The sequence below is a fragment of the Pleurodeles waltl genome, chromosome 4_1, assembly GCF_031143425.1.
Source record: "Pleurodeles waltl isolate 20211129_DDA chromosome 4_1, aPleWal1.hap1.20221129, whole genome shotgun sequence".
NCBI lineage: Eukaryota > Metazoa > Chordata > Amphibia > Caudata > Salamandridae > Pleurodeles > Pleurodeles waltl.
Window position 1 is genome coordinate 201621197 of NC_090442.1, and position 13061 is coordinate 201634257.

Here is a 13061-nt window from a genome sequence, read left to right on the forward strand (position 1 = left end):
AGTTCCAGGCACTTTATCCATGTTGCAAGGGAGGGATTCTGTAGATTCTCCAAGGAAGCTGTGGATGCGACACAATCGACTAGGGTCTTTCCACAGCATTTCTTGGTACATGAAGATGATGAGGGTGTCCTGGTTACAGGGTTGAGGTCCCCTCCCATGAGGTCTTCTCCTATCTGGCTGTAGTCTAATTACCACCGGACTAATAGTCTCTGGTGTCACGGTCACAGGCCAGTCCTCCCAGCCTCAGTCCTCACACCTTCAATAACTGTCTTTTTGAGGGCCCCAGCAATTCTCAAACAGCGCTCCCAGGTCAGTGAACTTGGGTGCAACTCTGTGCATCTGGCCTTGGTCCTTGATGCAGCACAGCAGCATTAGTAGCGACTTGAAGACTTTGGGCTATCAACTTGCCACACCAGGCTTCTTCAGCTGTTGTGCCTCCATGCTGCAAACAGGAGGCCAGTCGGTTGGCCGTTGGGGTCTCTTGGCTTGGCTGGGCTCTGAACACAGCTTTTCCTTTTGCAGGACATGGCAGGCACAGCCCTTCTCTTCGCTAGCTATCAGGTGCAGTCTTCAACAGAGCAGCCTCTCTATTGTGGTCCCTCAGTACAGCAAGGCAGTCCTCCTTCAGTCCTTCTACCAAGTCGGTCGAGATCTGAGGTCTGGGTTTCCCCTTTACACTCAGAAAGTGCTCTCTGAGTAGGATGCAGTTGGTAGCCAATGGTTTGCCAACATCCCTCCCTTCTGGTGACCATTTCCTGTGGACTGTGGCATCTAGCTTTCCCAGGATGCACCATTATGCTCACTCCCAAGATGGCGAGACCCCTCTGCTGGTGTTCAGACCTTCCTACCCCACACTTGGGGTGTGGCTACCTCTGGGATACATGACCCTGGGGAAACCTGTTTGGCAACTGTTTTCCCCCTTTGCTTCCTGTGCCAGTCTGTCTCCCTAAAGAATGGGGCCACCGCCGTCCCCCTCGTGTTTTATATCTGTCCTTTAAAGGCGGCGTCTGCTTTGAAGCCTGCCTTTTGGGGTTTATACCCAAGTGGCTTCCAGTAGGAGGGAGGTGACACCTCCTTGACCTGCAATCTCTCATTGTTCTCCTTCCTGAGAGCCATTAGCCTGTGTTATCAGGAGGGAAGAAAGCTGTTTTGTGGAACAGGCTTCATGTGTGTCCGGGAAGGCAAACGAGTTTTAATGGCAACAAAGTGGCAGCTTTGCCAAAGCTGTTCACTGCAGCAGGTTACATTATCTTTTACTTGAGAGGAAGTTGGGCTTAATGTAGCAAGTTGTTTGATACCTTGCAGTGCCCACTTTGGTTGCACCATCCAGGGGTAAGCACAGCTTGAGGGGTCAGCATGTACTCGTCAATTGAGCAACCAAGTCTTTCCAAAGTAAAAACAGTAGCTTTGCATGTTGTACTGTGAGGGCATGCAAAGTACGTCTCCTGTCTGATCCTGCCTTTAGGATGGGGTAGGCCTGGAGGAGGGGTGACCTACACAGGTGTACAGGGTAAGAGGTGGCCTTGCCATTGCTTGCAGTGGCAAAGTAGGGCTAGCAGTGCAGGAGTGCTATACCAGTCTGCAGTGACAGATTGGGGTACTCATTTTACTTGGGGAACCATCAGGGTGGCACAAGCAGTTATGCAAGTCCTGGTGTATCCCTCTAACATACAAGCCCAGGGGACTAGTGTACTTCCAGGTAAGGTAACCATTTCTAGTTGGGTATAACCAGTTCGACATAAACTTTAGGGTCCCAGCTCTGAGGTCTGATTAGCAGACCTCAGTGCACTCACAGAGTTGAAAAACCAGAAGTATCATTCAAAAACAATTGGAGGTGACCATAAAAAAAAAGGCATTTCATTAAAATGGTCACAAATTACCAGATTCAAGCCATCCTGGTGGCTCCGGACTGGGCCAGAAGAGTGAGGTATCCAGAATGTCTGGCAATGAGCATTTGTCCTCCAATTTGGCTGCACCTTCGAGAGCTCCTGTCGCAGCAGCAGGGCAGGGTCCTCTCCCTGTACATGTGCCAGGCTTGGAGATTTAGGAGCAGCAATAGTTGACAGACTTTGAATTCACTCCTGAACTAATAGATGTTGTTTTGGCAGCCATCCAGACATATCCTCACTAAAAACCATCTCTCTGGGATGCCGGCAGGGGAGAAGAGTGTTGCTTTTTGTTCTTCCCAGCATATCCAACCCTTACTAGCCGATCTGTTGGATGTACTTCTTTGTTGTTTATCACTAACCCAGCAAGGCCTTACTGTGACAACAGTTAAAAGTTATTTGTTAACCTTATCAGCTTGTCTAATCCGCCGCCTCTGTTTAAATCAACTGTAATGTTTTTAGAAAAACTGACCCATAATTCCCAGCCAAAACCCTTTGTGATTTCCAGCTGGGAACTCAATCTGGTATTCACATTCCTTATGTGCACCTCATTTGATCTAATGCACAGTTGCCCTCTGAGCTTGCTCATAATGAAAACAGTGTTCCTTATTGCGATCATGTCTGCTTGTTGCACGAGTCAGCTGAAGGCACCCTCTGTCCTGCAACTGAGCACCACTTAATTCCTTGACAGTCTAATGCTAGCTACCAAAACAACCTTTCTTCCATAAGTAGTTATGTCTCTCCACATTGGGCAGTCTGTTACTCTGCAAGCTTTCTTTGCAGTTACACATTAATCCAAGGAGTAAGAGAGACTTCATGGCTTGGACCCCAAGAAAATTCTGTGTTTTTACATTGATCTTACTAAGGACCATTGGGTGGATGGTCCGCTTTTTGTGGAATTCTCAAAAGCGAAGGAAGGAAAAGCTGTGCCAGAACAAACCATCTCCACATGCATTGTCCTCCGTATTGTAGTCTGTTTATGACTGGCCAAAAAAGATACTCTTGATGGCTTGTACATTCTAATAGAGCTAAAGTTGCTACACTGGCTCAGGGAGTACTAGTCTTGAATATTTACCATGCTGCAACATGAGTGTCATTTCACATGTCCGCAAATCAACTACTGACTGGATCGCCAGGTCCAGCTGGAGGGGCACTTTGCCCAGTCAGTCCTGTAGGATTTCCTGGTCTGAGTCATTCCGCCTACCCACCACCTGGGGAGGTATTGCTTTGTTTTCTATTCAGAAGATGAATCATTTGTAGTGGGTAAGTACAAGTTTCTTACGTTCAGTAATACTGTTTGTAGTGGATACTATCTAATACAGATTGCCCACCACCTCCTCCCCATTCTGTGACATCAACTCCTATGATCTATGCTAAAAAGTTTCCTAGCAGATATCTCCTTACTGGCACAATCTGATTCCCAAGGGCTCTGCGTCTGACAGCACAGACAGAAGGAAACTGATATTGGCACGTGGAGGTGGCAGTTATATTATGTCTCTACGTCACTTCTGGGGCAGGACAAACCTGATTCAGAGGTGCACAATGCCATCTGCTGACGCTGAAGGAAATTTCTAAAGACAAAAATGCCCAGATCCAGTCTGCACCCACGGATATTCACAAGTTGATAAATCTGCAGTTACATTTATAGAGTATCCATCAAAAAGAGCGTTAACAAAGTTAAGGAACTTATTCTTTACCATGTTTACTTGGGGTTTTATTATATGTATAAAGATTGTGCTTTCTCTCTTTTGTGTGCAGATGGCAATCTTCCGTGAGCTGGAGCAGAAAGAGATTGATGCTATGCATGCTCTCCGAGCTGCCAACTTAGCTAAAATGTCCATGGTGGACCGCATAGAAGAGGTGAAATTCTGCATTTGCCGTAAGACAGCCAGCGGATTCATGCTACAGTGTGAACTTTGTAAAGACTGGTTTCACAACACCTGTGTGCCCCTACCCAAAAGCAGTTCACAGAAGAAGGCATCCAGCTGGCAAGCCAAAGAAGTCAAATTCTTGTGTTCTTTGTGCATGCGTTCCAGAAGGCCCCGACTAGAAACCATCCTTGCTCTACTGGTATCCCTGCAGAAGTTGCCTGTACGACTGCCTGAGGGGGAGGCACTTCAGTGCCTAACAGAACGAGCAATGAGCTGGCAAGATCGTGCAAGGCAGGCGTTAGCCACCAGTGAACTGTCATCTGCTTTAGCTAAGCTCTCAGTGCTGAGCCAGAGGATGGTCGAGCAGGCAGCCAGGGAAAAGACTGAGAAAATTATCAGTGCTGAACTTCAGAAAGCAGCAGCAAACCCAGATCTACAGGTAATTATAAATATTTTTCTTGTGAAAATGTAACAGTACTCCTTAGCCATGCTATTAGCCTGTTTCCAGACTGTGAGCAGAGTCCTAGTGTTTTGCCTGAAAATTCTTTCAAAAGCTTCTGCCTTATGTTGGTACCATGTAAACTTACAATATGTACGCAACTATCCACACCAGTTTCCTTTTTAACATTATTCAGTTTGGACTAGAGGCACAAGTTCACTTCCTGAGCACTTGTATACTGTGGCACTATTTCCCATCATTTTCTCTCCATTAATTGCTGTTTACTCCATTTTTCTCCCGTTTTATCTCAGCAATTTTCATATTATGAGCAGTGTCACTGGCAGTTTGCAGCAGCCTACTTGCTTTACCTATTTCTATCTTACCTGCTGAGGTGCTAACACACAAAAAGTGATGATAAAAATACTTGCAAATAGTCAGTTGGCAATCACTTTGTGTGGCATTCCAAACCATCATTTTCACCTATTTGCAAATAGCCTTTCTAGTCAGTCCTGCTGAGAAGAAATTTGCTAGACACCCGCTGCCTGTATCTGACCTTTGCTGTAAGGTCACTTTTTTTCTAAACTCTTTGATTTTTGTGCATTCAAATAAAACTTAAATGAACAAGCACCAAAAGCCATTGAGATTCAACCCCAAGTACCATTACAATCATAATTTTGAACCCAGCAATACAGTAGAATAGTGCTGCCTGTGAGTAACAGTACTAGCCAGTGTTCAAGGGCTGCGTTGGTCTGAGTCCATGTGTTCCATATTTTAAGATATTTCTTATGCAGTCTTGGGAAACAGGATTTTTGCAGGTTCACCCCCACGTTTTCCCTTCACTTTATTTACTACATACTGGTCTGAAATAACCTGAGCCCTGCTAAACAGGACTTTGTGCATGTGCTGTAACCATTAAAATGGTGCATGCTTAATTGGCTCGTCCCCAATGGGAATAGCTCAACTTACTAGTATATGGTGCCAGTGGTACCTACGGCCTGTAGGTTGAAGTGTTTCTCAGTATTGGTTCTCCCACCACGACTATGACTAGGTAAAAACATGGCACTGCCAACTGGAAGCACAGTTTAAAATTGCAAACTCAACATTGCCATTTATAGTAATGTCAAAGCCCCCCAAACCTCCACTTTGCACAGCCCAAGGTAGGCCTGGCAAGCCCTAAAGCAGGCTGCTGTATGTTGAAAAGTGGAACATGTACTTTTTCATTTTCCAACAGTAACAACACTAAAGTCTCATTTTTACTGGGGAAAAGCTAGTTGCCCTTTTTGCAAGTACAGAACTACACCTCAGACCTGCTAACATCTGAATGGACTTTAGAGGTTTCCACTTTAGTTGCCAAAGATTGCTAGTTCCCATTTACTGAGTCTGTTCTGTAGACAGCTTTCTGCCCTCCTCGGGAAACGTGCAGTCGACTGCCAGGAAAGGAGACAATAGGGGCCTGCATGGAAGAGAGGTGTTACTTTCCGCCTTCAGGAAGCCACACAGATGTTTGCCCAAAAAGCGAGCTTCAGAGGAGAAGCCTTCTTTGAAGCGCAAATGGGAAACATTTGGGAGAGGGGCTGCTCTAGTGTTTAGCCAGACAGGCTGGCACTGGTAATAGGAGTGGAGAAGCCAGTTGTCAAATCGTTTTTTCCAGGGGCCTGTAGCCCCTTGGTACCTGCCCCTCTGTGGGTGGACTAAGGAGCTCCCAGTCCTGAGAAGGGTCTTGCCGTGTTGAGAGTGGGTGCAGTGGCTCATCCTGGGAAAGCTGGATGTCACACTTCTTGGAAATGGTCACCAGGAGGGAGGGAACCTGGTAGCCCTTTGGCTACCAACTGCATCTTACCCTGAGGGCATATTCTGAAGATAAATATGGCACGCCTGGCACCAAGACCTTGACCGACTTTGAGTAAGGACCAAAGAAGACTGCCCTACTCTGCTGAGGAACCAGTGAAAGGGCTGCATTGTTGAAAACAGGGACTGTGCCTTCTGTGTCCTTCTCAAAGAGATGCTGTCTCCAGAGCCCAGTCAAGCCAAGAGACGACAAGGTCCACAGGCGACTGACCAGTTTGGAGCACAGGGACACAGGGCTCTCAGGAAGATCAAAGAACAGAGATGTATCTTCTTAAATAACTTTGAGGCGTGCCAGTAACTGTAGCATGCACTGTATTTGACTGTCCTGAGCCAAAAACAGATGGCACTGTTTGCACTTTAAGTGTATAGTCTGGGAAAGCATGGTGGGGGCTGACGCACAATTTAGTTTAACTAGTTTGGTGAGTTTCACGTAGGTTAACATGTGGATCCAGAGCCAAGCATTTATTTGTCTTGTGGGTAGGGGCGCAGGACGGATGAGCCACCTGCAACCTGTCTGCCTTCTCCACCAATAAATAGGATGACAGTTTCTCTTCCAGGAGCAACGATCTCCGCCACTCTGTGATGAATTGTGTGGGTTGGGTCCCCAGCAACCTCAACCCCTCTTCCCCCACAGTCCAGATATTGTTCTTTCTGGACCTGCCCTCAGTTTCCTCTGCCCTTGCCCTCAGGGGACCTGTCCCATGTCAGAGAGCTGATACAGTGGTCTGAAGTTTGCAAATAGTCTTCGTCTTCAAATAGTTGGCCCTCTACCTCGGTTACCCTCATGACTGGATTCCAGAGATAGTGGTGGAGCACTGATGGGTTGAGGGTTAACTCACCACTCTTATCCTAAAGGGAGGTTCTTAGGTCCTGCATCGCTTGCAGTATGGAGGCTGTGGAGTCTGGCGCAGCACTACTGTAGCAGCCTCTCATATTTCCTAAACACCAGTGAGGGCCCCTGTATCGGTGGGATGCAGGTATGAAATAGCCACAAGGTATTGGCCCACAGCACCCCCAAGTGCATGGGCGGTGAGGCTATTGCCAGGTGAGTTCACCAGAATACAACACAGCTGTGTTGGCGCTCAAGCTTTCTGCCTGTGCTCTGTCTCCATTCCCAGCGGGGGGATTACTCCTCTGATCTTTTGAGGTGCAATTGTCTCAGGAGCAGGCCCCTGTATCAAGACCATCCGCAGGGAGGTAGTCCCTTAACCCTTTTCCAGTGCCACATTGTTGTTTAGGGTTTCCCTGAGAGTAGCCTCCATGGATCACAGTCAGCAGGCACACCTGGTCGTCCAGCAGGGATCGTTCACCATGAGGTGGCCCCCTGGGTTGGATTAGGGAATCCTAGTCTGCGGCCCCAGAACAAACCGATCCTTCTTCCAGCGCTCGGGAATCTGCCAAGCCCCCTAGTTGTGTGGGGCGACAGTGAAGACACATGCTGGATACCCTCTGTCAGTTCCCTCTTTACTCCAGCTCTGCCACAGTGGCGGGCCGGGAGCTTCCTCTGCTCAATGCTGTGGGTACTTCTCACATGCTCTCTAGTTAGACTGTCGCATGTTGGCTGCCACAGGTTGGAGAGGGCCTGTGGGTTGCCTCTCATGATAGTTCCTCAGGGCCACAATGTTGCTGCATACTGGAACCAGGGCCCTCAGTGCAGGCTAATCTGCTGTTTTCATGCCCAAGGGGAGACAGGACCAATAGAACCGACTTCTCTACACTCTGGGCAGTTAAGTTGGTTGATGATGTGCTGCATTTTGATGGATGGCATGAGACTGTGGGCGTAGCTTAGATTTGGCCATCCACCAATTTTGACTGACCACAACCACTCCCCCACCTGCAGTCCCTTAAGAACTTGCAGATATGCCACCATAGCAAGGAAAACTCTGTACTACAGGAGTTGCTTGATTTCATTTTATAAGGAGTTCAAAGGGAAGCATGGCATGATTGAATTACCATATCCTGCAGTATAACCCCTTCGCTGCCAGGCCTTTTCCCCCTCTTGTGGCGAGCCTTTTTTTGGCTATTTGGGCAGTTTGCGCTTAGGCCCTTGTTCACATAAGCTGCCCACGCCAAATTTGCGTCCTTTTTTTCCAACATCCTAGGGATTCTAGAGGTACCCAGACTTCGTGGGTTCCCCAGAAGGAGGCCAAGAAATTTGCCAAAATACAGTGACATTTTCGTTTTTTTTTCAAAAAAATGGGAAAAAGTGCCTGCAGAAGAAGGCTTGTGTTTTTTTCCCTGAAAATGGGTTTGCGGTGCTAAAATCACCAGCCTCCCAGCTTTCAGGAACAGGCAGACTTGAATCAGAAACCCCAATTTTTCAACACAATTTTGGCATTTTACTGGGACATGCCCCATTTTTACGATTTTTTGTGCTTTCAGCCTCCTTCCAGTCAGTGACAGAAATGGGCCAATGCTGGATCCCAGAAACCTAAACATTTCTGAAAAGTAGACAACATTCTGAATTCAGCAAGGGGTAATTTGTGTAGATCCTACAAGGGTTTCCTACAGAGAATAACAACTGAAGAAAAAAAAATATTGAAATGGAGGTGGAAAAAACAGCAATTTTCTCTACGTTTTACTCTGTAGCTTTTTCCTGCAATGTCAGATTTTTAAAAGCAATATACCGTTACGTCTGCTGGACTCTTCTGGTTGCGGGGATATATAGGGCTTATAGGTTCATCAAGAACTCTAGGTACCCAGAGCCGGAGTCACACCTGACTCCCTCTCAGACACTCCCTTTCATTGGAGCTGTTCTGGACACAGTGCAGTTTCAGGCTTATCCTCCGACAAGCGAGTCCAGGATATTCGGGCTATGATTCAGATGTTTCAGCCTTTATCCTGGATTTCGGTGAGAATGACTCTGAGGATGCTGGGCCGCATGACCTCCTGCATCCTGCTGGTTCAACATGCCAGGTTACATATGCAAGCTCTGCAGTGGGATCTGAAGTTCCAGTGGGCGCAGCATCAGAGTAATGTCTCCGACAATGGTCCAGATCTCGGAGGGGACTGCACTAGATCTGCAGTGGTGGCTGTCAAATCCAGATTGGGTCAGCTGCAGATCTCTCGCTCTTCCCCAACCACATCTCACAGAAGTGACAGATGCAACACTCCTGGGATGGAGCAGTGGCATGGGAGAGGCAAAGATCAGAGGCCTCTGCTCTCTGGTGGAGTCTGGGCTCCACATCAACCTTTTGGAGCTCTGGGCGATCCGACTTGTATTGAAAGCATTCCTTCCTTCTCTCAAAGGGAAAGTGGTGCAGGTGTTCACCGACACCACCGCCATGTGGTACTGCAACAATCAGGGCGGAGTGGGGTCATGTGCCCTCTGTCAATAGGCTCTTCGCGTCTGGACATGGCTGGAACGCCAGGGCATTTCCCTGGTGGTTTAACATCTGGCGGGCTCTCGAAATTCTAGAGCAGACAAACTCGTCCGTCGATGCATAGTCGATCACAAATGCCATCTCCATCCGGAGGTGGCACAAGGTCTGGTCTCTTTTAGCAGTGGGGGAAGCCTTGCTTAGATCTGTTCTCCGTAGAGAACACGCTGTTTTGCGCGTTAGAGTTTAACAGGAGGCACTTGCTTGGCGATGCTTTTCGTCAAGAGTGGAGCTTAGGCCTCTTTTATGCCTTCCCGCCAATACCACTTCTGCCCAAAGTTCTGAAGAAGATCAAGCATGACCAGGCCCAAGTAACCCCGGTGGCTCCAGACTGGGCACAAAAGAGTCTGGTATCCCGAGCTATTGAGTATGACCATCGATCTCCGATCAGACTGCCCCTTTGTGAGGATCTTCTGTCGCAGCAGAAGGGGACGGTCCTTCACCCGAACCTATCCAGTCTCTGCCTCCTTACATGGAGATTGAGTGGCGGCAGTTGACAGCTTTTGACATTCCGCCCGAAGTCTGTGATGTTATCTTGGCAACCAGGCGATCCTCCACCAAAACGGTATTCACCTGTCGTTGGAACAAATTTGTGGCATGGTGTATCAACAAATCTGTTGATCCTCTCTCTGCACCTCTCTTGGAAGTTCTCCACTTCATTCTCTCTCTTGCCCAGTAGGGCTCTGCTCTAGACACCCTCAAGGGTTTTTTGCCTGCCATCTCTGCCTTTTTAAGGCTGCCAGACCAACCTTCTCTGATCAAATCTCCCATTGTTGGGAGGTTTCTTAAAGGACTCACTCACATGTTCCCTCCTATCACATTCATAATGCCCCAGTGGGATTTGAACTTGGTCCTCACATATCATGTGTGCTCCTTTCAAGCTACTCCACAACTGTCCCTTGCAGCTCTTGATTCTTAAAACTCCCTTCTTGATTGACATCACCTCTGCTCGCAGAGTGAGTGAGCTTCAGGCTCTCTTTGAAGCCACCATTTCTAGCTGTCCATCTGGACAAAGTAGTTTTTCGTACCAGGGCTTACTTCCTTTCCAAAGTGGTGACACTTTTTCATGTAAGCCAATCAATTACCTTGCCTACTTTTTACGTACCACACATCCCTCTCATAAGGAGAAGAGACTCCACCGTTCGGATCCAAAAAGAGTGTTGGCGTTCTACCTCAATCGTACCAAAGATTTCCGGGTGGACGATCAACTCTTTGTGGATTTTGTGGGTGTGAAGAAAGGAAGGGTGGTGCAGAAGAGGGCCATCTCACAATGGGTAGTCCTCTGCATTAAAATGTGCTACGCTTTGATGAGGAAGCAACCCTTTCAAGGTTTACATGCTCATTCTACCACAGCAACTGCTGCTACCACAGTGTTAGCACGCAGAGTTCCAGTCCTGGATATCTGGCAGACAGCGACGTGGGCATCCCTTCACACGTTCACTAAACATTACTGCCTGTATAATCAGGTCTGCAGAGATGGCTACTTTGACCGTTTGGTCCTGCAGGACTTTTTGGTGTGATCTTAGTTTGCAGCCCATCACTAGGGATGGTAGTGCTCGGGTATCTTTTCTAAGGTAAGGAATCTGCAACTAGAAGTCTCTATCAGATGAACAAGTTACTTACCTTCGGTAACAATATGTTCGATGGCATCTGTCGCTGTAGATACACATGGTCTGCATTAGCTCGCCATCTGGTGTTGGGTCGGAGTGTTACAAGTTGTTTTTCTTCGAAGAAGTGTTTTCGAGTCACGGGACCGAGTGACTCCTCCTTCTGTGCTCATTGCGCATGGGCGTCGACTCCATCTTCGATTGTTTTCTTTCCGCCATCGGGTTCGGACGTGTTCCTGTCGCTCCGAGTTTCGGAACGGAAAGATAGCTGAAAACGGAAGATTTTCGACGGTATCGTTGCGATCCGGTTCGAGATACACACATACGACGACGCATTGAACATCGAAGCGCTTCGGTGCCCTTCGGGGTAGATTTCGGCACACCGTCGGGGCCTAGTCGGCCCGACCGCGTGGAGAACAACGCCGATGGAACGGACCCCGTTTCGATTCTGCCCTGAATGCCACAACAAATATCCTTATACGGACCAACACTCGGTCTGTAACCTGTGCCTGTCACCCGAGCACAGCGAAGAATCCTGTGAGGCCTGTCGGGCGTTCCGGTCCCGAAAAACTCTGCGCGACCGTCGAGCGAGAAGACTGCAGATGGCGTCCACGCCAAAGGAACATCGACAGTTCGAGACAGAAGAGGAACAGGAGGAATCCTTTTCCATCCAGGATTCAGACTCCGACGAACTCGACTCTACAAAAACTGTGAGTAAGACGTCGAGATCAGAACTTAAAAAAGGAAAGAAGGCCCAGGGGACGCCACTGCCAACCGGCCATGGCTCAACCCAAATTCCCGGTGACCAACAATCGGCACCGAAAAAGGCCCATTCAGTGTCGAGATCGTCCGACTTCGGTCGAGACACCGGCACGCAGCCTCCTCAGGACCGAGAGAGTGCTAAAGAGAAGCATCGACACCGAGAGTTCGGGGTCGACACGGATCGACGCCGAGACAGTGGCGCCGAAGACCATAGAGGCCAAGAATTTTCGGCACAGAAAAAGAGGAAGGTTACCTCGGAGCCGAAAAAACAGTCAACAGGGTTTTCGGAGCCGAAAAAAGCACCAACAGACCCTGTTTCAGGCTCCTATACTGAAGAGCATTCTATGTCTTCACAAATGAAGAAACACAGATTCGAACAAGAACTGCAATCCACTGACGTGGATCACACGCAAAAGCGTATCTTTATTCAGCAGGGGACAGGGAAGATCAGTACCCTTCCACCTGTCAAAAGAAAGAGAACACTTCAGTTTACTCCTCAGCAACAAACAGCACAAAAGGTAACACCTCCTCCCTCGCCTCCACCTGTAACTCCGGCTTCGCCAACTTACACCCCGTCACATTCGCCAGCTCACACCGCCATGAGCCACGATGACCAAGATCAAGACGCGTGGGACTTGTACGATGCACCAGTGTCTGATAACAGCCCAGACACATACCCAACTAGGCCATCACCACCGGAAGACAGCACAGCCTATTCACAAGTGGTGGCTAGAGCAGCACAGTTCCATAATGTGGAACTACACTCTGAACAAGTAGAGGATGACTTTTTATTTAACACCCTCTCCTCCACCCACAGCTCCTACCAAAGCCTGCCGATGCTCCCAGGCATGCTACGCCATGCAAAGGAGATCTTCAAGGAGCCAGTTAAAAGTAGCGCAGTAACGCCTAGAGTGGACAAAAAGTATAAGGCGCCTCCTACAGACCCTGTATTCATCACCTCTCAGCTGCCACCAGATTCTGTGGTGGTAGGGGCTGCCAGAAAACGGGCAAATTCACACACTTCTGGGGATGCACCTCCCCCAGATAAAGAAAGCAGGAAGTTCGATGCGGCCGGGAAGAGGGTTGCTGTCCAAGCAGCAAACCAGTGGCGCATCGCAAATTCACAAGCGCTGCTAGCGCGATACGACAGAGCCCACTGGGATGAGATGCAGCATCTCATTGAACATCTCCCAAAAGATATGCAAAAAAGAGCAAAACAGGTTGTTGAGGAGGGTCAAAACATTTCCAACAATCAAATACGCTCCTCT

At 48.4% G+C, this 13061-nt stretch overlaps 1 protein-coding gene across 5 annotated transcripts in view; it reads left to right on the plus strand.

Annotated features, from left to right (window-relative positions):
- KDM5A (lysine demethylase 5A) overlaps positions 1 to 13061 on the plus strand; it is a 610286-nt gene that overhangs the window by 460238 nt on the left and 136987 nt on the right. For all 5 annotated transcript variants that reach the window (XR_011202239.1, XM_069228130.1, XM_069228132.1 and 2 more), the window contains one exon: positions 3645 to 4196. Coding sequence is in view for 4 of the 5 variants with exons in the window: in XM_069228130.1 (XP_069084231.1) it covers positions 3645 to 4196 (552 nt within the window). In the remaining variant the exon portion in view is untranslated. The remainder of the gene's footprint in view (positions 1 to 3644; positions 4197 to 13061) is intronic.